The sequence below is a fragment of the Malaclemys terrapin genome, chromosome 10, assembly GCF_027887155.1.
Source record: "Malaclemys terrapin pileata isolate rMalTer1 chromosome 10, rMalTer1.hap1, whole genome shotgun sequence".
NCBI lineage: Eukaryota > Metazoa > Chordata > Testudines > Emydidae > Malaclemys > Malaclemys terrapin.
In genome coordinates this window covers 29,059,655-29,086,675 of record NC_071514.1, presented here as the reverse complement: position 1 = coordinate 29,086,675, position 27,021 = coordinate 29,059,655, and the positions used below count along the sequence as shown (strand labels likewise).

The window sequence follows — 27,021 nt, the reverse complement described above, 5'->3', positions numbered from 1 at the left end:
TTTACATAAGCTTTTCTAAGAAGGTTGCAGTGGAGGACAACACAGACTGATTCAAACACCTATTAATGTTAATCAGAGCCAAGACTGCTAGGCAAAAGTTGTTGAACTGGAGATGAGGTTGTAAGTGCATATTAGCATTGTAAGAAAACCTCAAGAATTGTAGCTACTAAAAAACAAATGTTAAGATATTCTGACTTTCTAACATTTGGTTTTGGGTTCTTTTTTTTTTTTTTTTTTAAGATTAAAGGGACAATTTGTAATCTAGTCAATTTCTAAAGATATGTTGGGAGTAGTTTCTGGTAGGACACTTTCCCCTGATTTCCCCTGCCAATTCTGGGGGCTTCATAACTGCATTTCTCTGTGATTCATCTCAGACTTTGACAAAAAAAAAATCTCCTCTACTAAATAAGCCACACGTGCAAAAATTGAACGTGAGCAATATACATGACCCAATAAAAGTCATATAGAGAAGTGGAAGGGGGAACAAACACAGGCTTAAAATGGAAATCTTATTACAACCTAGACCATGGAGAGAGAGACATTGTCCTGTTACAAGAAGATTCCATTCACTTTAGTATTTTCAAAGCAACCCTATCGTCATTTTGGGAACTGGGTATCAACTTAACCTACCCTCCTCAGGACTTGTGGGTTTATAAATCTAAAACCTTCCTAATCAACTTGATACTGATATCATCTCTGTGGGTTTCCTCCTCACCTGACATCAATTAATTCAGTCTCTGCTCATGATTCATGTCAGAATAATACATTTATCGTGTAATCATCAACCCTATCATTTCATCTACTAAATCCACATTTCAACAATTAACATATTTATGAAGTTGAAAAGCTCTTCAATGGATTTTAGAGGCATATTATCATCTTCAAATACAAATGCATGTTCAGTATAACCTTCTCTCCGATTCCCATAGTGATGACTCCCAGGGTAATGTAAGTTTAAATGAACTGATGAATGAACCGAAAACAATTCATAAGAAAGCTACATCAATACTAAGGGACTTGGTTATTCCCAGTACAGTGAGACTACCTCCTGTACAAGCCTTGTTTTAGATGATCGCTTTAAAATCTGTCCAGAGGTTCCAGAAGCATTTTGTTTGACCTCAAATTGGTTAGGCAGCTGCTTTCCAAAATGATTTTTATAAGAGAGGTTTTACTTTATAATATTTATTTATGCCAAACAGAATTTTATCTCCCCCAAATGTGTTGGGAGGGGCAACCAGTTTAATACAGATATTAGTAATACTTCTACTTCTCTTGTTCCAGGGCTTAATCCCTATCCTATAGGGATCTCCTACATCATGAAGAAGCCAAGGGAAACTGCCTCCCAACAAACAGGGCCTTTGCTCTCTCATGTGGCGCTGATTCCTCTGTCTTACAGGAAACCATTAGCTTAGGCTAGATCTGTTGAAAATTTTGACTAGTCATTCCTTTGCATTTTACAAGGTAAATGCTTGAGCTATGGTAATTTCTGCAGTAAAATGTGTATTTGCTCCACATAGGCTAATGCAAAGAAGATGCTTTAACAATGGCAATCTGCAGCACAACACAACCTCATTTTCACATGACGGCGTTTATGAATTTTGTGGGAATTACATCCCAGTCATCCAGATTTCAGAGAAGAGTTTGTTTTTTGTAATTAATAAACAGTTTAAGAGTTACTGTATGATTCTAGACCCCATGCCACCAACAGCAAAAATTCAGTGTCCCACAGCGATTACCGGATGTGCAGGTTATATACAAGTTATCCAGCTTGATAAAGTTGCTGTAGTATACACTGCTTTTTGAGAGTGTTGTGAATGTAGTGCACTGAAGGTGATTCAAAGGACACATACTGTGCATAGATTAATAGACAGGAGCAGCTAATAGGTAGACCATACTTTACTGACATGGCTGTCATTTTATTCAGACTATCTATGCTTTAAGGGATATTTGATTTTTCTTTTTAAAAGACAAATCTTGCTCAATGTTATTTGCTATTGAACTTTCCTAAAGTTAAAAAGAGAGATTATAAATCACTAGAAAATACTTCTTAAAAGCCACTCAAGTTTCATAGCTACGTCAAGTAGCCATTGTCAGTAGCTGGCAAGATACCCAATCCTACCAGAAAGATAAATATCAAGGGAAATGTAGCTCGGCTTCCATATATTTAAGTCAACAAGATAAAATAGGTTACACAGCACATACCTATCCTGAGTTTATGTATAAATCTAGATGATGGAAGCTTCATGCTTCAGGTTAAAGTAGTTTTATGAACTTTCTTATTGCACATGAGTACACACAGATTAAAGAGGGAGGTTCTGTGTTTATAGCTAATATACAGATAATGGCAAATGACAGGATGTAGAAAAATATACAGGTTGAAAGAGTGACTAAGTTTGCATGGGAGTTCATGAAAGTGAAATGCCATCTATTCACAATAAACAAAAGGTACAATCGTTTGCAGAATTCCATGTGAGAGGTCCCATGAGATTTAAAAGGTTAAGATATCTAATAAATTAGCTTTCTGCATATTTTCAAACCTTCTCTTAGGAGGAACTCTTTTAAACTTACTTATCCTTATGGATATTGTGTTATTTAACATGCTATCGACTCCCCAGAATAGCTTCCTCTTTTCTTAACTTCCTGAGCCCCATCAGATCTCTCCAAGTGATTATGATGATTTAGTACTCTGGAGTACCAGATACTTTATGTAACTTTGATATGTGGTGCCAGGGCTTTATTAGTTTCTGTACAAAAATATATTCTGTCCTAGATGGCTACTGTTCTCAGTCCCTGCCTTTTAGGGCAGTGGTTCTCAACCAGGGGTATGCATACACCTGGGGGTACGTAGAGGTCTTTCAGGGGGTACATCAACTCATCTAGATATTTGCCTAGTTTTACAGCAGGCTACATAAAAACCACTAGCAAAGTCAGGACAAACTAAAATTTCATACAGACTATGGCTTGTTTATACTATTCTATATAGTATACACTGAAAAGTACAATATTTATATTTCAATTGATTTATTTTATAATATGGTAAAAATGAGAAAGTAAGCAATTTTTCAGTAATAGTGTGCAGTGACACTTTTTATTTTTATGTCTGATTTTGTAAGCAAGTAGTTTTGTGAGATGAAACTTGGGGTAGAGAAGACAAATCAGACTTCTGCAAGGGGTACAGTAGTCTGGAAAGGTTGAGAATAATTGTTTTAGGGCATCTCATTTGCAGTTATTGTATAATGCTCTGCTTTCTGATTCATTGATTAAGAAAAAACATGAAAAGGAGACATATTGTGTGGTTTTTATTTATTTATTTATTTATTTATTTATTTACCACCACCACCAAAAAATCTTTCTTAGTACATTCAGATTTGTCTTTGGCAGTCTCCTGGATTATATGGGATGTGCAGCTTGTCCCGTTACCTAGAAACAATCCATATTTCTGGTATAGGGCACCTAACTATATCCATTTTTAAAAAGTTCTCATAAGCCTTGTCTTTCTCTAGCTGCTTTTAGTTGTCTCTATTTGTCTGTCTGGTTGACAGAAGTTACTAGCTCTTTATCTTTGAGCAGCAATGCTCTAATGCAGGGGTTCTCAAACTGGGGGTTAGGACCCCTCAGGGGGTCACGAGGTTATTACATGGGGGGGTCGTGAGCTGTCAGCCTCCACCCCAAACCCTGCGCTGCCTCCAGCATTTATAATGGTGTTAAATATAGTAAGTGTTTTTTTAATGTATAGGGGTGGGGGTCACACTCAAAGGCTTGCTATGTGAAAGGGGTCACTAGTACAAAAGTTTGAGAACCACTGCTCTAATGTTTCTGTTCACCGAATTGCATTTCAACACATAGCTACTTGTAAATGGCAAAACGCAGACAGGGCTTGATCCAGCTCTGAGATGCATAGATATAGGGTCAATCCTAACATGAAATTAAATTTAGAACTATACTGTGTTCCTCTGAAGCAGATTTTCTAGAATGGGTCCCAGTCCCGCCTCCCCATACCTACCTTGTAAGCCTATATATATAAAAATGGATTGGAAACAGTAAGTGTTTAACAATGTGGGTGTGTGTGGTGGGAGGGGGATGAAGGCTCTGGCTGGGGGTGCAGGCTCTGGGGTGGGGCTGGGGATGAGGGGTTTGGGGTATGGGAGGGGACTCGTGTAGAGCAGAGGGTTGGGGATGAGGGCTGGGGCTGAGGGGATTGGGGTGTGGGAGGGGCTCAGGGCTAGGGCAGAGGGTTGGGGTGTTGGGATGAGGGATGTGGGGTGGGGCTGGGCATGAGGGGTTCACAGTGCAGGAGGTGGCTCAGGATGGGGCAGAAGGTTGGGGTGAGGGGGGTGAGGGCTCTGGCTGGGGGTGTGGGCTCTGGAGTGGGGTTGGGAATGAGTTTGGGGTGTGGGAGGGGGAGGAGGGCTCAAGGCTGGGGCAGAGGGTTGGGATGTGGGCTCTGGGGTGGGGTTGGGGATGAGGAGTTTGGGGTGTAGGCAGGCTGCCCCAGGGCTGGGGCCAGAGAGGAGGACTCCACAGTCCCCCCAGCCCTGTCCCTGAGGGGAGCTCTGAGGGAAGAGGCCTCCTCTCCCCCCCCAAACCCAACACTCACCCAGCACTGTCACTACACGTACTCCTAGAGGCTGGACCCCTCTCAGGTCCAGGAAGCCCCCTCACCTCCCCTGTGGTGGGTGCCGGGGGGGGGAGGGGACTGCCATCACATGTGGCCTCCTCCCCCGCTACAGCCTGCTGCCCCTCACCATAGCCTCGTGGGGGATGGGGCTGCCCTTTGCCCAGGGTGGGGCAGGAGTGGTGGCTGCGGGCAAGGGGGATCATACGGTTGGACACTCTCACCCAAGCCCCAGCAGCTGCTCAGGTGAGGTCTAGACTCCATCTCCCAGAAGCCCCTCGGTGTCGCCTCCCGGTGGGTGCCGGGGGAGGGGAGGGCTGCCAGTCATGTGTGCGCCTCTTTCCCTCCTCAGGTGCAGCAGTTGCCTCAGCCTGCCGCCGGCGCCACTCTTGTGTTGTAGGCAGGGACACTCCGGGGTCAGGGAGAGGCGTCTGGGGGCGGCAGGCAGGGCCGGGGCAGAGACTTGGCTCTGAACATTGGTGGAGCTGGGCACCCAGGCCTTGAATATTCCTTGAGCCTGGGCACCGCGGGCCCATACAACTCACCATCCCTGTCTCATTCATATTTCAAAATCCCACTGCCGTTACTGGACACCCAGTATGTTGACTGCAACTTTACCAGACAAAGAATCCCCAGTGTCCCAATAGTTCAGAACTTATGCACATGATATAATGGGCTAACAGAACTCATGTTTGTGTTTGCAAAACTAAAAGGCACAAATATAAAATGCTCTATAACTAGGAGAGGAAGGTCCAGTGGTTAAGGCACTGCCTAAGATCTGGGTGACCTGGGCTCAATTCCCTGCTCTGCCACAGGCTTCTGGTTTGACTGGTTTGGTAAGTCACTTAGCCTTTCTGCGCCTTGATTTCCCCCATCTGTAATGTGGTGTTGATATCACTGCCCTACATCACAGGGGTGTTGTGAGGATAAATCACATTTAAATTTTAAAAATTGTGAGGCACTCCGGTAATTATGGTAATCGGGCCATAGAAATACCTAAGATACCTAGACAGACTACGTGATGAATTCAGAGAGGATGTATTGGTTCTTGCATTTTGGCTGGACCACAGAGGAGTCTTATCTTCTGCAGTGTGCACTTGAATGCTTAGAAACGGTATTGGTACTAACATTTGGAAACCCTTTAAAAAAATCTGTCATATCCTAAAAAAAAATAAACAACCTGAGGCAGTCGTGAAATAATGGCATGGTGCATGCTGGCACACCACAGGGGAACTGAAGCCACCAAAGTGCCGTAACAGAGGCATGAAATAAAAAGACAAGTACCCTTTTTAACACTGGTTATTTATACTTTGTTCAGACCATGATTCGGCAGTCCATTCCTTAAGTCCCATTGGCTTCAGTGGGAAAATGTATGCTTATATTTAAGCACATACTCAAGTGCTTTGCTAAATAGATGTAGACCTTAAGTTCTGATCTGAATTGCTGCAAAGTCCAAAGGAGTTCAGCTACAGATGTTTGGTTGGGACCTATCTCTAGTTTCATTAGCATCCTGGAAAGTATTGAATAAGTATTGACAAATATTTTTTTCTCTATTTCTGTAGGATTTGTGTGTAATCTGCATTACGTTCTAACACATTGAAGGGCATTTGTCCACCCCAAAAGGCTTCATAATCAAGGATCATGGTAGACAGTTTAATAGTATCTTTGAGGTAAGTTGTACAATAAAATTATTTTTAATGATTTAATATGCTCTTGTCACAGTGCAATAAGTATTGATTGACTGAATATCTGTAGACTTTACAAGCAAGTGTTATTTTAACTATTTGGACCATTAGTAGTTTAATGCAAAGTCCAGTCCAAATGATTGAATGGTTAAGTGCATAGATCACTTAGAAAAATCAGGCAAGGGCAATCTTTGAGCAATCTTTGAGGGGGGGAGGAGAGAATTGGAAAGTTCCCAATGTCTTGTTCCTGTTCCAGGATGGCTTCTTTTCACCTTGTGTCGGTGTCTTAGCAGGATTTCTTGTAATTTGCAGATTTTTTTATACCATTTTTGGTGAGATCTAATGACTCCCAATTATAGTAAATGCCTTTTAAATAATTTTTATTCTTAAACTTTGAATGAATTGTAATGTATGCATTAAAGTTATATGTTCTTGGAATGATTCATTCACATGTTCATGACTGCTAGGGCATTGCGTGTTTCCTTTCATTTGTGTGAAAATGGACTGGAAGCGAGTCCTCCGATCCAACCCTCTCTCTTCTGAATTTCAAATGCCAGGCTTTGGACCGAAATCCCCAGATCCAGACCTGCTTCTGTCTTGAGCTTTCAGCTCGGATTTCACACTCCAATGGATCTTCTATATATTGCAGCCTATAACAGTGCTACCTTTTCTTTGGAGACTTCTCCCAGCCTCCCCCCACACAGATGGACCAAGAAGCCCCCATGCTCAGGGAAGTCACTCACCATGGCTGCCAGAGGCACAGGATATGATACAGAGTGGCCCCACAGCTTATACCACGAGGAGACAACCGTCCCCCCCCCCACCACCATAATCAATAATAGGAGGGAAACTCACTGAGGGGCATCTTTCCGCCCCTTGGGTTTTCTGTGGGGGAGAGGGGCCTTTTGACACCTCCCCAGATAAGAGTATTAGTGTCTTCAACAGGAAACCTCCCCCCCGGACATTGATTTAAACAAAAGATGGCATTGCCTCTATGGGGGAGTATGACTGAATACTTTGCTGTATTCTCCACCTGGTGTGAGATGGATGTTTTGGTTTGACAGTTTGATAGATCCCTACATACTCCACTTCAAATGTTGTGCCTAATTTTGATGTGTGCTTGGTATTTTTTTTGGCTTTCCCACGTATTTAGAATGTCTGTAACAAATCTTCAGAGCAGGATAAACCTATTTTGGTAGTTTAGAGAACCTAGCACTAGTCAAGCATGATAAATAAAATTACCAACTCCAGAGAAGTGGCCAAAGTCAACTAAGTCAAAGTGAAATAACATGAAATTAAAAAAAAAAAAAAAAAAATCACAACCCCTCAATCAACCCAGAGGCTTTCCTCAGGAAGGCTTAAGTATTCCTACCAGATTTCCTATGTGCTTGAAACAGTAGGTTGATAACAAATATTTTTGGCAGACCCAAGCACATACACAGAGACAAACTATAAACTACCCTCATTGTCCCTGTGTGCGCGTGCACACACATGCTGAATTGTAATCCCCCTTTTTAGAGACTGGTCAGGAAAAGCTTGGCACAGAATAATCACACACATGCTAAGGAGTTCAGTTTTGAAGTGGAAATTTTTAATCTGCTAAGTAATTTGCTTTGAAGATTTTAGTCCTTGCTCACTTTAGAACTGCCACCCTCATGCAGGATTTTATTAAAATGTATTCATAGAAATGTGCTGCCCATCGACAGAGCCTGGCCTTTTGCTGTTCATGAAAGTTTGTTTCCCTATGCAAATGCTGAACTTCCTATTGCATCCTCTGAGGGAACAGGGAGAGCAGAAGCCAGACAGAGGGTGAAGACCTCTGAAAAAGTAAAGCGGGTATTCAACTAGAGCAAATCAGATGTTCCAAAACTATTATGGGGATCATATAATGTGAGGCTGCCCGGGGGTGTCTGTGATTTGTATTCTAGCTAGGAGTTTGTCATATTTCCATTAAAACTTCATTGAAATGGGGCACTGTGAAGGAGATCACCTGTCCATGAGGGAAAAGCATATGTGGCTCCTGGATTACAGGACACACTTGGGAAGGCAGTGTCTTCTGTAATTAAGGCACTGGACTGGGAGTAGGAAGATCTGAGTTCTATTTCCAGTTTTGCCTTTTAACTGCTATATGACCTTGGGCAAATTATTTCCCCTCTTTATGTCTCTGTTTTCTCCCTCCCTTTCTCTGGAAGTGCCCCCTCTTCAGGATGGGGACTGTTTCTTACTGTGTTTGCAGAGGCTCTGGAACATCTGGGTGCTAATAACAATAAAAGATGCAGCATGTTTTTAAAAGGGCTTTAAAATGTTCTGATTTAAAAACAAAGAAAACAAGACTGGCACTTTAGTTTTTATCCTTTTCATGGTTATTGCTTTGTGCAAGAGGACTAGAACATGATAATGAGGTGGTGATAGGCACTATATAATACTTATTATCCAATGGCCAGTTCCCCCACCCCCAGTATGTTAGTGAAGGCAAACAAATATCTTTCTAACATAGAGAACTTTTTTTCTTGAGTTTTCTATGTTTGTGGTAACGAAATGGCAAGTGCAAAAAAGTATCTCTGTTTGTTAGACCCCTGTAACAGTGTGTATCAGGCCTTCTCTGTCCCTGCTGGAGCTGTCGCTGCCCTGACGCACCCTCTCGAAGGAGACATATGACCTGGGAAAGAGGGGTAGTGAGTTTAGACCTCCACACACTGCCTAGAGAAGTGACTCAAACTTGGTACTGGGGGAACCAACAAGATTTGCCCCTCTGTCAGTTAGAAATGCCAGGAGGAGGCAGTAGGCAATCAGGATCTACCAGACAAGATAAGATGGCTTGCCTGCTTCTCCTAAGGAGGAGTGCTGGGTGGGCACCTTTTGAAATGCAAAAAACCTAGCACACTCCCCACAAGGCAAGCCCACCACAACCCCAACTAAAAGTAACTCCACACATCCACATCAACAGCCACTTTATAGTATCTAGAGAGAGAACATCATTTTCTTACCTTGGTTGTGTTTCTCCAAGCTGCTTTGTTTGTTTCGGTCTTCACTGAGATCCTTTCCCCCTGAAACTTCATTGATTCTATATTTTTAACTGTATACTTGAATGTGAACTTTCTGGAACTTTATATATAAAGAAAATCCATTTAGTCTTTTTCTTGAATTTATATTTGCTGTTTGAATTTGCCATTTTCAGCCATTTCTTATTTTTAACAGCAACATCATAGCATTGTTAGCTGGACACAGAAACTTCTAACATTAGATATCCCAGTATATTGTGATAATAATGAAAATCTTTAGAACCAGTTCAAAAAACCCTGGCAGATTAAATTCTGTTTCTGGCAATACATAAAAACAAACAGGCCAGGCTGGTCAAATACGAGCCAGGTGGTAACCCTAGTGCTGGGTGAAGATGGCTCAGGAGAGGATTTCCCGGGACCTAACCCAAAATACTTAGGCCTGGATCAGGACCTAACAACTCAACAGCACTTTTGGTTTAAAGCTTGTGACACTGTTCATTTTTGTTGTGGAGTTTAAATGCCTAACTGGCGTTTTTTAGTAAAATTTCAGTTAACTGTTTCAAGACTACCAAGGGGTTGCTGTACGAGACACCTTGCTTCTGATGAGATTTGTCAGCCCCCCTCTGAAAGTGTCTGAAACAATGTAGAATATTTAAAGGGTTGTGGAGAAGGGTGCTGTGAGTGGGAAGTGCAGCTGGATTCTGTCTGATCTGTTAGGGCTTGTCTTCATGATGGGGTAATATGCCCTATGGGGTGACGATTTCTAAAGCGCACTAAGACGTTGCACGTTAATTGATCTGTGTGTATCCTGCTGGTGTGGACTCAAGGTTACCTAGTGCATGGTGCGCTTTAGAAATATCACCTCCGTAAAGCAAATTACCTGACCATGTAGATAAGCCCTTAGTTGGCAGCTGGATTCTTTGTGGTTTACTGTGTTTCATCATCTCCACCATTCTTATCTTTGCTTTTGAAATTCATCAGACTACTTGGTGTTCATAGGACCAGGTTAATTTTTACTGTAAATTTTCAGTGGGCTTGCTCAATCCAAGTGAGTGTAGAGAGAGGTAAAGGTTGCCATAAATTGCCTGTCTGCCTTCCCAGATCCTGGGGCTTCCTAGGGGACACACCAATCTCTGGTGCAAATTAGAGCAGTCAAAGGACTGTTTTAATTTAGGCTAACTTGTAATGGCCACTTAAGAGGCATTGTGATGGTGAGGCTAGACAGATCAGAGTTTCTCTGAGCTTCATCGTCATTGTGGTCTCTTCAAGGCTGGGTGAGAGTGTGACAGCACCCCTGTATTCACACTATTGTAATAATCCTTGTGTAAAATATGCCTTGTGCGGTATGATATGAAAATGGTGACTCACCAATCATTCAAATTCTTGCGTGATGTGCATATGCAGTGAGCATTAAGAGTTATGAATATATGCTGGAATTACAACCAAAGTGCAGATAAACCAGATATGTCAGGGGGAGTTGGTAAACTGATCTGCCCTAAACAAAGAAATGTGTTTTGCTCACTGGGAATTACTTTCTATGTACTTTTAAGGACAATGAGAATGTATTTACATATCACATAAACAGACCCAACAAGCTAACAAGGGATGGAGGCAAACCTCATGCTAACAAGTGGGTGAGGAGACAGCAGGGTGTCTACACCCAGCGGGGGAGAGAAGCTTGGTCTGGGTTTTACTTTTTGGAAGAATCCATTTAAAAGGTTTACTGGTTTATAAAGACAGTCGGCTGAACCTCAGCAATTGAATCAACTGATCATATACAGTATTACTGTATTAATGAAATGTATAGAGTGAGGTCTTTGCTGAAAGCTAATGACACACTAATTAATATCATTGTGAAATGTATGTATTAAAAGTATAGGAGGAAATATGGATACTTAATCATATTATGTTGTAAAGTCTGTGGAGAAACAGATTCCCTCTCAGACAGGAGGGTAGGCAGCTATTTACCTGTCTCCTGAGATTAAGCCAGGTGTGACCAAAACCAATGGAAGCTGCATTTACGCAGAAATCAGTCAAGGGGTGGGAAGGCCACAGGAAGGGAAAAAATAGCATGAGGTCATTCTGCCTCTTGGAACAGTCATTGGACTTTGGAAGATAAACAAAGACAGAAGCCATCTTTTGCATCTATAACTAGTCAAACACACACAACAGAGCTCATGCAAGCTGAGAAAGATGGTTTCTTCAACCAAAGGGTGGTTGAACTGTCTGGAAACTGAATATAGGTGAGAAACTTGCATAGGTAAAGGTTGTACCTTGATAGATTAAGTTTGACACTTTTAGATCTGTTTTCATTTTTATTTGCTTGTAACCCTTTCTAACTTAATCATAGAAGTGTGGGACTGGCAGGGTCCTCGATAGATCATCTAGTCCAGTCCCCTGCACTCGAGGCAGGACTAAGTAATAACTAGACCATTCCTGACAGGTATTTGTCTAACCTGCTCTTCAAAACCTCCAGTAATGGAGATTCCACAACCATAGGTAATTTGTTCCAGTAACTACCCTGACAGTTAAGTTTTTTCCTAATATCCAACCTATACCTTCCTTGCTGCAATTTAAGCCCCTTGCTTTTTGTCCTATCCTCAGAGGTTAACGAGAACAATTTTTTCACTCTCCTCCTTTTGTACCTGAACTCCCTTAAAATCCTGTCATCTTTTGTAAATAAACTTGTTTTACCATCAATCTAAATTACCAGTGCTGTGTTTGAATTAAAGTGAATCTTAACTCCAGTTAATGTGGCAAGCTGGTAGGTTTTGTGTCTTTAGAGGAACAAACGAACCTTATTATTTCTCTGAGCTGTCCAGGAGCGGGCTGGACATTACAGAGCACACTGTTTGGGGACAAGTTGGGACTGGGAGCAGGGCCGGCTCTAGGATTTTTGCCGCCCAAAGCAAAAAGTTTTTTGGCAGCCCCCCCCTTTTTATTCGTGCCTCCCTGCCCCTGGCCCCGCCCCAACTCCACCCTTTCCGAACCCCTTCCCCAAATCCCCAGCCCCGCCTCCTCCCCCGGGCATACCGCATTTCCCCCATCCCCCCATTGCTTCCTGCGGGGCCCCCCACAACCTCCCGCCCTAGCTTACCTCCACTCCGCCTGCTCCCCTGGGCGTGCCGCCGCTCCACTTCTCCCCCCCTCCCTCTCAGGTGAGGGGGGGAGAAGCGGAGCAGTGGCACGTTCAGGGGAGCTGGCAGAGCGGAGGAGAGCTAGGGTGGGGGGCACAGGAAGTAACGGGGGGGTAGAGGAACTGCTCCCCACTCCAGCTCACCTCCACTCCACCGCCTCCGCCTCCCCCGAGCGCCCCCCCACTCGGCTTCTCCTCCCAGCCTTGCTGCGCGAAACAGTTGTTTTGCGCCCAGCAAGCCTGGGAGGGAGGGGGGAGAAGCGGAGCGGTGGTGGCGCACTCAGGGGAGCAGGCGGAGGCAGAGCGGAGGCGAGCTGGGGCGGTGAGCTGGGGCGGCGGGGACACTTTTTCCCCATGCCTCGGAGTCGGCACCTATGATGGCCGGTACCAGAATGCCGCCCCTAGAAATATGCCGCCCCAAGCACCTGCTTGTTTTGCTGGTGCCTGGAGCCGGCCCTGACTGGGAGTGTGCTGGCTGGAAGCCAGTGTGTGATGGTGTGTTGCTTCAGGCTGCTGGGGTCAGAGTCTGCTAGACCAGGGCTGAAGCTATACACAGACACTCAGGGTATGACCCTCCTGCTTGTAGGCTGGTTGTGAGTGGCCCGGGTTGAGAGCTACAGCAACAAAGTATTGTGAGGCACCCAGGGTTATAGGACAGGTAGTGACACAACCTCTCAGTGGTCTGGATTGCACCCCTGAACTGAAACACATCACAGAAAAATATTAGGTGCAACTGGTGTGCCTCTGACCAGCAATCCCTTTTGTGCAGCCTTTTGAGCAGCACAAAATAGCTGACAGCAGGGCCAAGAATGAGGCCCCTCACTGAGCTACATTTGGACCCATATAGATGTGACAAGGAAGCCCCTTATTGATGGTGGATCAGCGTCTTCCTGGTTGGTGGAAGAAGGGCTAGAGAGGCTCAAAAGCAGCTTGGCGTTTGGGGCCTGTAGCTCCACTTGGAGTGGGGAGCAGAGGTTGCTCAGATGCTATCTGCAAATCCTGGGCACTCTTTCTCAATGTTGACATGTTATGGATGGAGAGAGGCAGGGGGAATGGGGATCATAAACATTGAACCATGTATTGGGCACCTGGGTGTGGTGAGAGTCTCTGGAGAAAGTGACAGGTGAGTTGTCTTGCTGCCCCCCAGGTCTTGTGCTATAAAGTCTAGTCAGTATCCACAGCTGACTGGAGAGGAACCTGTCCCCTTGCTGTCACAGAGGTTCTGTGCGTGTTCAGTGCTTCCTCAACACTATTTTACACAACTGTACTGAGGAGGGAGGAGTCATGGCCCAGGAAAGAACTAAGAAGTGGGGTTTGGTTTTGTATGTTTACAGTCAAATTTTCCTTTGCACTTTTGAAAATCAGGGGAACTGTTTGGGCACCCAAAAATGGAGGTGCACAAAATTAATAGAATGCTTCTGAAAATGTTAGTTTTCATCTTTATTCAAGCAAAAAGTGGGATACGGTTTGTAGCAATAAAGTGTGTGTGTGTGTAGTTATGTGGCTTGCCCAGTTCTACCCTCTTTATTATCATGCTGGTAAGTTGCTTGGTATATTTTGCCTTTAAGAAGGGCACATGCACACAAGCATGCTGCAGAAATACACGTTATATGGTCCAAGAAATGTTGTGTTATGTGGATGTTTCATGTGACACTACTCATGTCAGTAAATTTACTCAAGTGCCTAAGCTTTTGTAGGCTCAAGCTTTAAGACAGGTAGCTGGGGTATGTGGTGTGGTTCAGTGATTATCTGCAATACATACACATTCAATATTATCTATTTTTTTCAGACTTCTCAGTTTCATAGTGGTATTAGGATTTCAGCTGGTCATCCCACAAACGTCAATTGAACACAGAAAGGTAAGCTACAGAAATTCGGGTTTTGTATCATTAGAAGTAACATGTATGGTGTGTTAGTGTAAGAAACATAAAGTAACTTGGTGCAAATACCTCTGCTGTTAGGCATTATATGCAGGATCTTATTATGTAAAAAAGATGGGAGGCTGTCTGGCCTTGTGCCCTTGTGTTGGTTAGCATACTCTGGTGCCAGATGCAGGTTGGATTCCCAGTCCCCTGCTAGGGATCTTAAAGTGCAGAGAGGAGGGGAATGTCCCTGCTAAAATGACATCATAAGGGAGGAAGTTTCCCCAACCAGCTAGCCTTCTTCCCTAGAGGCAATTTCTTTCTTGCGATATCACTAAGGATAATAATTTGACAGAGTTCACTTACTGAGCGTTTCACCATTGGGAGCAATTTGTGGTGCAGTTTCTTACCAGTTTTCTGGGATGCTTCTGGTTTTATATGTTGTCCCTTACGTGCAACAGATCGTAGGGTTGCCAATCCTCCAGATTTAAACTAGATACTGTGTATGGTGGTTTCTCTGTAACTTGAAGTCTTTAAATCATGATTTGAGGATTTCAGTACCTCAGCCAGAGGTTAGGAGTCAATTTCAGGAGTGGGTGAGTGAGGTTCTGTGGCTTGCAATGTGCAGGATGTCAGACTAGATGATCATGATGGTCCCTTCTGGCCTCAAAGTCTGAGTTAAACTTCCCCAAACCCCTCTGACCCCACCTATCAACTGCCAGACAACAAGAATGTTAGCTGCTCAGGCTGAGAGAGACATCTTTCTAATTAAGTGTAAACTCTCAGCTTTGTCACTGGGGGAGTTGTTCCTGCTTTTATGTTGAGATTCTGGTGTGTGTTTGCTGAGCGAGTAACTTTGTACCCCTGCTAGCAGCTTCTGTGTTGAGCTCCTTTTGCTTCTGTGGACAGAAATTGCAGAACAGCAGATATGTTCGGGGGGAGGTTTTCTGCAGTGGAGCAGTAGCTGTTTCTAAAATTCTAGTGAATGATACAACTTAACATTGTTTGGAAACTTTCTTATGTACTCTTACAAGGCTTTATGGAATTAAAAATTAGAGTACACATTAAATTGGTGGATCTGAGCCAGTCTCTGGGAATAAAGAGGCTGTTTAGTCAGTGGTCCTTATGCATGTGCCTTTGGCATATTCATAAATCTTTGGTGCTTTAGTTTGTGGTGCTAGAAATAGTATGATTGCCGGGGGTGGAAGTAACTTAAGTCTTATTGGTACGGGGACCCAGCTCTGGGCCCTCAGACAGAAGGGCTGGGGCCTCAGGCGGAAGGGGTGCGGCTAGGGGTCAGACTACCCCAGCCAGCCCTTCCACATTGCTGGGGCTCTGGAGGCGATTTAAAGGGCCTGGGCCTCTGGCTGCTGCTGCAGTTGCAGCGGCTGGGAGCCTTTTAAATCGCTGGGCCATTGGACAGCTGCCGCTTTTCCCCCCGCTCCTCTGGGCGGGGCAAAAGGGGCAGCGATGTTAAAGTACTGCCGCAGTAGCCCTTTAACTTTGGTTGTGTACGGGCCCATACCGGCGGCCACTTCTTACTGGTACGCTGTACCAGTCCATACCAGCCCACTTTCACCTCTGATGCTTGCTCAGTTTGCACCTTGTACAGTTGTTTTTGGCTCTTAAAGATAAAGACAGGAAATAAACTCTGAGTCCTGGATGCGAATACTTGGGTGAACGTTCTGCTAAAATATTTGTAAATAGTCCAGTTATTTTCTTACTCTGAAGCTTTCTGGAAAATGAAGAGAATCCCCAAAGCAGCTGATGGGAATCCAATTTAACTGCACCTCAGTGCAGCTGGGACCTTGTATTTTATGACTTTATAGGCAGAGGTTTGGGGTGGTGGTTTTTTCTCTCTCTCTGTCATTATGGGGGGTCTTACTATTTTATTTTATTCTTTATTTCTCTTCCTTAAAACCCTTTCCCGCCACCCCTCCCTCAAAGGTATCAGTGGTAGGAATGTTATTTTTCCTTCAAAGCAGCTTGAAATAGGTTCCTGCTGGTTTGGAAGCTTACATCATACTTCAGCTTGTTTGGAAGTAATATTGCTTTTGAACTAAAGTTCACCTGTAGTTTTCCCATGTACACTAACATTTGTTTTAATTAACTCGAGTCACTGCTTTGGATATGTTTCTAATAGGATTTGGCTTATTGGCTGTGTTAATATTAGTGGAGAAATGAAAGTCTGGTCCTGCATGCCAACATATAGTAAAAAATATTTTAGAAGAGAAAAACTCTTCTTCAGCAAATCCTGCAGGAGCTGAGCTGAATAGGTTACTTTGCTCTGAAACACAAAAATAATCTATTTTTGGCACACTAGTCCAAATTTAGCTAGAGAGGAAAATTAGCCAAATTCTTAAATAGTGCAGAAGTGCAAATGGAAACAGGCTGTAGGAACAACAGTATAGTTGGGAGAGTTTTCTTTTTGTTTGCAGTTTCTTATTCTGAACTTCTGTTGCCTTCAAGAGCAAAACTTCTGTTTATCAGAAAACACATTAGTTGAAATTGAATTTCACTTAAAATTTTTGTGGTCACTAGAAACTGATGAGCATTGTTAAATTTATAGGGACCAGGCCCCGTGAACTAAAAATGAAGAACGTATTCATGTGACTTTAGGAACTAACATGCTATTTATAGTAGAGCTATTTGTACTGCTCTGCTATTAACTCTGAATCTGAATAAGATAGCAGTTATTTTTATTTAAGATTTCAGAGTTGAAGATCCAAGGCCATTCACATCTCTCTAAGCTATTGTTCCAGGCTGTCTGCCGACTCAGGAATAGTTTTTACATTTGAAAATGTTCCTTAACCTAGACTTATCCCTAGGATAAAGGACAAATGTTTGCATATTCATATATTCCACACACGTGGAAGAATTTGCACATGTAGAAGAAGTTTACCACTGGAACAAACATGTGGGAAGAATCCACACTAGCCTTTATGAACATAGTGAGCACCACAAGTTAATTAACAAACTATTTGCTTGATACTCAAAAGTCTAGTGAAGATGAATTATGGAGAGTGAGAGAAGTTTTTTGTTTCCTTTCAAGTGAAAGCTTAGATTCTAGAGTATAGCTTGACAGCAGCAAGAGGTAGATTTTCAGCAAATTTCCCATCCTTTAAGTTGTGGGATAGAACAGGTAGAAACAAGACACACTTTTTTTCACATAATGTTTGTGAAGAATGTTATCCCTCATCTTTTCATCAACACTTGTGAAAATCAGGGATTATTGAACAGCTTTATCGTGGAGCTCTGAAAATAGTTTTCATATACACAGAACTGTAACTACTTTAAGCCTGGGACCTTCCAGGGCCTACAGCAAGTGCTGTGACTGGAAAGCTAGGAGATTCTCCTTTCCAGTTGTATAAATCTCCCATTTCTAGACCAGGTGAGTTATGAGATATTGGACCTTTAAATCTCTAACAGGTACAGGTAGCGTTGCCAACCCTCCAGGATTGGCCTGGAGTCTCCAGGAATTAAAAATTAATCTTTAATTCCTGAAGATTGTTGCATCCGAAGAAGTGAGGTTTTTACTCACGAAAGCTTATGCCCAAATAAATCTGTTAGTCTTTAAGGTGCCACCAGACTCGTTGTTGTTTTTGTAGATACAGACTAACACGGCTACCCCCTGATATTTGATGAAGAAGTTTCCAGGAATACATCCAACCAAGATTGGCATCCCTAGCTATGGGACCTAACTTTGTCTTTTCTAGACTTGGGGCCCAGTGTAAATTTAGGGGAGGGAAGTTAATCAGACTGCCTACATTGTGGGAATCGCTAGGTGCCCCTTTAGGGCTGTTTTAAGGCCCCTCTTTTTGCTGCTGGAATAATGCAAAGGGGACTTAGCCATGGCCAGGAATCTGTGCCAGTGTGTTCATATAAATAAAATACTTTGGGGTCCATGTGAATAAACACTGTGCAGTGACAAGAGCATCATTTTGGCATAGCAGGATTGATCCTGCAAGGTACAGAGCTCCAACTCCTACTAGGAGTTGAGTGCTGATGGCTTCCAAGAAGGTGTTCAGCAGCCTAAAGGATCAGGGACATGTGATCATCCGTGACAGGAAAAGAAACAGTTTTGTTAAAATATTTTTGACCGTTGGCCTGAATTTGGTAGTGACTTAACCTGAAGAGGCCTCTCAACTCTATAATCTGAGAGCCCGATGCTGATCTCCTTTACCTCAGACAGGGCTGGCTCTAACTTTTTTGCCGCCCGAAGCAAAAAAAAAAAAAAAAAACAACCCCTCCCCCCCCGCCGAACCAAAACAAACAAACAAACAAACAAAAACCCGAGTGCCGCCCCGCCACCCCAAGATTGGCCGACCCTTACAAGATGCCGCCCCAAGCATGTGCTTGGTCGGCTGATGCCTGGAGCCGGCCCTGACCTCAGTGTAAATCAGGAGGAGTCAAGTTGCATCAGTGTAAAATGGCTGCAAGTGGGATCAAAATTGAGCTGTGAGTTTCTTTGAAAGTACATGATCTCAGCTGAATTCCCAGTGGACAACATTCTCTGTCTTGAACACTGAGCTCACAGCCAACAATGGATGTGCTTTTGGTGTGAAAGATTAGGCACAGTTAGGAGGAAGTCTCAAGCTCTAGTCACACAAAGACTGTGTTAAATTGATTCAGAGCAGCTTACTTTCTCAAGTGTTTAGAAAATATTTAAGTCCCTTCAGATGTGGATGAAATCAGTTGGTGGGGCAGTTAAGCTTCTCAGGCATTGTAGCTCTCGGCAGTGACTCATGGATACAAAAATCTTCTATTTCCAGGGGTTTTAGTCCTTTAATCTTGACAGGCACAGATGTTTAGGTTGGGTTTTTTTTATACAAAGAACGGAAACCCAAACCATTTAATCTGGTAGTATTTACACTTACCATGTACTGTAAAATTCAAACAGTTTACTGCATCTCTGATTAAAGGCTTCCAAAAATGCACGAAAGGATTAAAATAGCAGAGCTCACTAACCAGGCAGACATGTACACATTGTGTGGTGATGTTTTAGTTGGCCCATGCTCCTTTCTTCAGCCACTCATCAGAGATCTGAGCAACTGCTATCTAGAAGTGCTTGGACTTGTTTGTCAGGCACTCATGAATAAAAGCCACAAATATTCAGTGTGTTTCTTATAATTGTCATTAAATATTAATGCTGCTGTTCCAAGTGAACTTATATAATGTAGACTCTGCAGACTTAATTTATAGCCAGCAATTTAAGTTATGTCCAATATACACATGGCCTGCATTACATGTAGTAGTCAATTCATTAGAAATCAGCTGGGCTAAAAGTGGGATCAGATCTTTCCATGGAGAAGAGTAGAATGGCGAGAGAAATGTACTGTGGCTTTGGATCAGCGCACAACACTGACGGTGGTGAAAAGTGAAGTGAAAAAATCATCTCACTCTTACTTTGCGTCTTCTGCTACTTGTGTCCACCTGTTCTCTCTCATTTTATACTTAGACTGTAAGCTCTTCATGGTAAGTCTTTTTGTTAGGCATTTCTACAAGGGCCTAGTGTAATGGGGCCCTGATTCCCGATTGGGTCCCCATTGTGCTACTGCAATATAAATAATTTATATTGCCACTTTATAACCCAAAATTATTTAGGTTATTCAAGGTTAAGTAGGATAGTGAGGCTCTCCAGAAGGACCTAAGAAAATCAGGATACTAATATGGCAGATGAAGTTAAATGTAGGTAAATGCACGTTAATGCATACGTTAGAATCCATTTTAAAGCACCCCTACACGCTGATGGATTCTGCATTGGTTGTAAGCTCTTAAGGAGATGACATCGGGGTGCTTGAACAATTTTTATAGTGGGTGTGCTAAGAGCCATTGAATCAAACTGTAAACCCTGTATGTGATGGAAACCACTTCAAGCCCAGGTGGCGGTGGCACCCCTAGTTCCAGCACCTATGGATGACATAGTTTTAAACAGTTGATATAATGATTTTTTTAGTAAACCTGGAATCTTGATGTAGAAAAGTATTACTGTGGGTAAACCACTTCATAAGATATTTAAAAAATTACCTTTATGCAATTAAGCATAGCATTTGCAAATTCACAATTAGGGATTTGAAATTCCCTGAAATGTAGCTAGTTTGTATACAAATCCATTCAATTTCTAAATATTTGGCTTGATTTGATTCTTGACCTGACCCAGGAAAAATATGGTGACCTCTACTAGTCCTCTAACCACTACCATACTTCCTCTCTTTCCTCATGACCTTGAGATCCCTAAATTGTTTAACTCCCGGCTAGCTTAGAGGCTACTTCTTGTGTGGTACAAAGAAAGAAAATATCCAGTGAGGCTCTTGAGTCACCAGGATCCCAGTTTAGAGAGAAGGGAAATGGTGCAATGTGTTCTTAGTAAGAAGTCTTGTTTCTAAGACGCCTTAGAAACAGCTTATCCTCCTCCCTGGGTCTGACAGAGCTACCAGGTGCTAGACTGGGTTGCAAGAGTTACTTGTTCTCCCAAGCTTTTGAGGAGGAGGGGAGAGTGAGCTGATTTGAGGAAAATAAATGTTAGTCATCTTGGGCTAAATGGGTAGTAAGGATGACTCAGCTCACCGGCATGAGAAGCATGAAGGAGCCAGTTGTGGCTCTCTGAAGACTTGAGGCCAGTGGGGTCATGCAGAAATCACAAAACAGAGGTCTCTGCCCTTGAGTGCAGGTAGTGAGAATTTACTAGATTACTATAAAGATAAAGCTAACCTGTTCATTGCTGTGTGAGGTGTTTACCCAAGTGTTTATTCCCGTTTTTTAATATGACCAAATATTATAAAATATTAGGAAATTTTTATTTATGAAACATTACTACATCTTCAGTTTCGTGCACAACCAGTTAGATGTGAAATATTTCTGGCTTAAAATACTAGTGTTATTATTTCCTCTTTTGGGACATTCTCACATAGTTTCAACAACTGCTGTCTAAATCCCAAGATGTGGATCTTGTTTCTTCCTTGTCTAATAGAGGCAATGTTAGAAATTGCACTGGATTTTTAGTAGCTTATGGACTGCTGGTTGCAGTGAAATTTTTGATTCGGAGCCAAAGTGATTATACATATTGGAAATATATGAAGGCATGAGAAACTGCTTTTCTGTTCTACAGGCAATCTATGTCAACCCACCGAGGGCATATTTCATAAAATATAAACAAAGGTTAATTATAACATGGCATAAGGGGTGAAAGTCCTCTGAGAGCTCTGATAAAGATCTCTAAGTATTAGTAAACAACAAAATAGTTTTAGGTTGTATCAATGGAATCTGCCTTAAAAGCCAGAAAAGTATTCAAATTTCCATAGAATAACTTAAAATCCCCATACCCTCAAAAGTTGGGAAATGAACAATGAAGGGATACAGCTGCCTAACTCAAGCCACATATTCTCCCCATATTATTAACCAATGTAAGTTATACTATTCCACTCAGTCTCAACTTTGCTCCCTTATAATTTACATAAATATATGTAAAGTTAGAAAGATGTGAGTAGGTGATTGTAAAATCCTCTTATCTCCTCATCAAGAGGTCCATTTCCAATTTGCTACAATTCTAACTTGTAATAGTATTGCTACTTTTTGGGAGGCAGGGGAAGAATACAAATATTCATGGATTATTTTAAGAATTAGAGCTAAATAAATAGTAGATTTAAGTAGACTTAAATAAATCCCCATATACTCAACATATTTCATAGCTCCAAAGGTGACTCTCTTCACTTTTATTCATGACCCCCTCCTGTGCCTCAGTTTCTCAATCTGTGAAATGGGGACAATGATCTTGACCTCCTTTATAAACTGATTTGAGATCTGCTGATAAGAGCTAGCTATTATTACTATTATTATTCATAAAAACCTCTTGCTACACAGTTAAAATATATTAGTTCACATCCTTACACCTCTCATCCTCTGGAGTGCCACAGACATCTATTTTATATCTGGGTGGAGGAATCTGCACTAGTGAGTCAGCAAGACTCACTTGGCATCCTCTAGCCACCTGCTGGTAGAGTGGGTTTTCAGGAGAACACTACCAGACTTTTATACTAAAGTATCTGTCCAATTCCCTGTTGTCGTATCATTCTTCATCACTCACTGTTCCCACCTCTGATTTACACCATCCACTTAAACTTAACGTTGTCTACCAATAAAATTTTCAAAAGTATATGCAGTAGTAAATATAATAGATGGGTTTTTGATAATCTCCTACTAGTTTCACCTTTTGGCATATCTGTACAAATTTTCTTTGAGGCAATATTGGGACTGCATGAGCATTATGTATGTGTGTGCAGGGGTGATGGTGATGGAGTGTGTGGCAGTGGAAACTGGCTGGATCCATAGCTGTTCATTTCCAGGCTTTTTCTAAGTCTTTTGTAAAGGATTTCCCCGCCCCCCCTCCCCCACCCAAATATGTAATGTGTTTTAGGGAGTTTTGTCTGGATTCTGTGGAAATGCACTTTTAACCCTGTCTTTTTTTTTGTTTTTAAAGTTTGTTTAAAAAGAAAAGGAAGATTTGTAAATGGAAAAAGCCAAAAGTTTAAGCTGGGTTGGCGTTTAAGATGAACAGGATGATAGCCCTTCTTGACAGAGTTTGTGGCCCACCAAAGCAGAGCTCCCCTCCTTTGGCTGTCAGCATAAGAATGGCCATACTGGGTGAGACCAAAGGTCCATCTAGCCCAGTATTCTGTCTTCCAATAGTGGCTAATGCCAGGTGCCCTAGAGGGAATGAACAGAACAGGTAATCATCAAGTGATCCATCCCTTGTCACCCATTCCCAGCTTCTGGAAAACAGAGGCTAGGGACACCATTGCTGTCCATCCTGGCTAATAGCTATTGATAGACCTACCCTCCATGAACTTATCTAGTTCTTTTTTGAACCCTATTATAGTCTTGGCCTTCACAACATCCTCTGGCAAGGAGTTCCACAAGTTGACTGTGAGTTGTGTGAAGCATGTCTGTAGGATGGTGATCATATCTCCATGAGATATAGCAGTAGTGGATACTGGAAGAGAAGAGAGGGAGGCTTTTATTCACATGGAGAATGTTTAACCTCTTGCATTTTCCTATTCTCGTCTGTGTTTCCCCAAGTCCCTTACAACATGCATCCTATTCGTCTTCCCTGGTTAACCATTATCAGTAAGGAGGGCTTTATTAAAAAACAGATTACCAAAATCTACCATCAGATACACTTATACAACTCCTATTGACCTCAGTAGCAGTTGCACGTGCAAGAACTCAGTAAATACGTAATTATCTTTCAATGTACACCATGAACCATACACGATGTTCCATGTAGCCAGGTTAATGTTGTGGTAGAAATACTTTTTTTCTGTTCCAGTAATTGATTTCTCAATATCAGTAATGCATTGCATCTAGATTTGCATTTAATAGATATACATATATTGAAGTTGAGCAAATGCGTAACATAGAGACATGAATATATAGATTATACAGTTATTAAATCACAATATATTTAAATAATTGGCATTGAATAAGTTGTGCCACAGTGGTTAAAGAAGATTGCCATTTTCCTCAAGTGTAGCACACATCTTTCATTTCTGTTAGACCAACGCTGAGATAAATTCAAGAAGCAGAAATCAAAATACCTTCTCTCCGGCTATTTAACTTACATTCACTCCTTTTTAGATACAGGGAAGCAACGTTTGCTGAAAGAGCCCAGTAGTGGTAATGCAGTATGACAAGATCAGCACTAGAATTATGCCAAGGCCCTTCATTGCCCTGGCCATTGCTTCACATGAAGGGAGACCAAACTAAAAAAAAGCCCCCCCTCTCCCTCCCCCATTCTGGTAGCTGGATTCTAGCACAGAAAAATACACTATAGCTGTGGAAGTTAACTGTACTTAACTGTATTATTAGCTAGTAAGCCAATACATCTACATTATATTGTTTTATATAAGGAGAAGGGACAAGGTCCTGCTACCTTGTGCTAATTATTATTTTCTAAATTCTGCTACATAGGAAACTTTGGACTTCATTTCCTACAAAAGGATTTCTACCTATTTTTTCACTAAAGCCCCAATTTAGCAGTGTACTTAAATATGTGCTTCATTTTAGTCATCTGAGTAGTCAATGAGATTTAAATTTAGGCATATGCTTACATACTTTGCTGTGTTAAAGCCTAAAAGACTCAATTATGTGAAATCACAGTACCTCTTATCTAATTTAACCACGTCACAGTATTGTCAACAGCAGATATACAGAAATCGTGAACCAGGTCACAAAAAATGATGAGATTGGCATTAAAGTAATGATAATAAATAAATGTTGGTATCTTTTTCTTTGCCTTCTGCAATTTAAAATTTCTACAGGCCCATGTGCTCAGGGTTTTCTCTGCAACCATGAGGGCTAGAAAGTTGCATTTAAAAAAAAAAAGAGAACTGAGATTCTCATATGATCACATGACTCAGGAGCTGAAGTTTTTAAGAAAAACTGCAAATAGCATGAGACTTGCAGTCAAATCATAAGAGTTGGCATTACTGACTACTACTCCTCTATTTGAATCCCTCCATTAGCTTCTCATTCATATTTAAAATTCTATCCAACTCTGTTCCTCCCTGTTTTTCCTCCTTTGTTGACCTTGATTGCTCCCTGCTAACGCCACTCTGCCAGCATTCCCACTCTTGTCCATTTGTCTGTCAGCTTCTCCCACAATAACTTTTTTGTGTCTTTTTTTTTCTTTGAGTCAACAGCCTCCTCACTTGGTTGGCCTGCTGGACCCTATATTATTCAGATTTAAGTTCCTCTTAAAGATCATCTTCTGCTGTGTTGTCTAAGGAGAATCTTACTGAGTTGTTTAAGAAAATAGGGATTTGGTCCCTGTTACAGGGTGAGTTGCCCCTTTAGGAGGGATAAGGCCCAGGAAATAAGACTAATTAACTGCCTCTCAGTGGGATCCGGTTGAATGCCCAGGGTTTCTCTAAAAAGCCAGGCAGTACATAGGAAGAGGAGGAACAGAAAGCAGCAGGGCACTAGTAAAAGTTGCTTGGGGAGAGTTGCGTGTGTCTGAAGAGAGGGAAAGAACCGTAGTTGGGGCAAAAGAGAGAGAACTGAGGAGTCCTTGGGACAGTACTGGCCAGAGCTAGGGAAACATGCCAGGTAGAAGGCTAGTGTGGAGGTCCCTAAGTAAAAGGGAAGAACTGGCTCAGCCAGGGGCAGGCCAAACCCAAGAACAAGAGGCTGATTTTGGAGTTGCTCACAGGGTTAGGAATCTCATCTGAAGGGGCTTGGAATGCTTCTTGTAGAAGCCCTGCGGTGAGCGATATGACAGAACAGTAATAAGAAGTGTGAAGAATGGCTAGTGGTGTGGAGGCTCTGGAATAGAGGCACAAGAATTACAGAACTGGGTTTATTCAATCCCAGGTAGATGGAAAATGGGCCCTGGAATAAGGGCAGAGGAAGTGGGAACAGGCTGGTTGTAGACTCTTGGGTGGGTGACCTGGAGATGGCGTCCCGGGAGTAGGGATTGAAAACTACTGCCTTTGCATCTGTTGTACTTTGCAGGTTGGTGATTTAGAGGAATTGGAATCATAGTAAAAAATAACCCCCAGACTCAGGGCCTGAATTGGACTTGAAGAGGGACATCATTCTTCTCTCATGTGGGGGAGCTGACCATCTGTCTGATCTGTGGGAGAAAAGATGAGCAATTTGGTTGACCTTATAGACAGCAGGGGGAAGCTGAGGCAGGATTCACCTGTATTGCCATGGTTGACTGCTCAAGGGTGCGAGCCGTGTGACATTCCCCACCTATTGTATTGCTATGATTCCTTATGGACATTTTTTTACAGGAAAATTTAATCCTGGAATGACTGCTTTTTGCACTTAGCACCGGGATTGAAATCCTGGCTCCAAAGGGAGATTTGCCATTGGCTTCATAGGGTCTAGGGTTTCACTCAAGGACTCCAGACTATAAACTCTTTAGGGTGGTGGTTGTCTTTTTTTTTTTTGTTTGTTTCCCCTTTTCCTCCTCCCACCCCCCACCATTAGCACAGTGCCCAGGACAATGAGTCCCTGATCCCTTGTTGGCGATTTTAGGTACTATTGTAATGTTAGTAATAGTTGCATATGACCCATTTCTAGATGCTTTGGTTTCATAATGTTTTTGAGAATAATATATAAAGTAATAAAGCACACACAATCTATCATATTACATTTTCTTCTATAACATATGCTAAGATTGTACACATTAATAACAATGCTTTAAAGTTTACATTTTACTAGGAAAATAAGAGAACAAACTACTATATATGTGCAAGTTTTGGGAGTTAAAATTGTAAGAGAAACTAAATCTTGAACTCTCTTTATCTTTTTTTGAGTGCTCTATTTCACATTTTTAACATAGTATTCGGATGAGCGTGTGTTCTTTTCATTCCCCTGGGTTTCTCAAGAGAAAAATCTAGAGATGTGCAGCTTACAAGCTCTGTAGCCTTCATGAATGGAACTTGTCCATAGAGCCAGTCAAGAAACATTTTGTAAAATAATTCCAGGTTTTGAAATTGTTTAACACGAAACAAAAATGAGACCTTTAGAAAACTTGTTTTTTAAACACTGTCCCCTCCACCCAAATAGCCAATAACCTGGTTGGGGTACTCACTCCAAATCAGACTGAGCAGGGAGTTGAACCTGGTTCTCCCACATCGCAGAAAAGCATCATAAACACAAGGTTATGGCTATTCTGTCACTCTGTTCTTCTCCGTCCAGAAATTCAACCTTGGAC

At 42.2% G+C, this 27,021-nt stretch overlaps 1 protein-coding gene across 2 annotated transcripts in view; it reads left to right on the top strand.

The window, feature by feature from the left end:
- THSD4 (thrombospondin type 1 domain containing 4) overlaps positions 1-27,021 on the top strand; it is a 641,818-nt gene that overhangs the window by 45,192 nt on the left and 569,605 nt on the right. For both annotated transcript variants that reach the window (XR_008446511.1, XM_054042518.1), the window contains exons 2-3: positions 6,178-6,285; positions 14,228-14,297. Coding sequence is in view for 1 of the 2 variants with exons in the window: in XM_054042518.1 (XP_053898493.1) it covers positions 6,257-6,285; positions 14,228-14,297 (99 nt within the window). In the remaining variant the exon portion in view is untranslated. The remainder of the gene's footprint in view (positions 1-6,177; positions 6,286-14,227; positions 14,298-27,021) is intronic.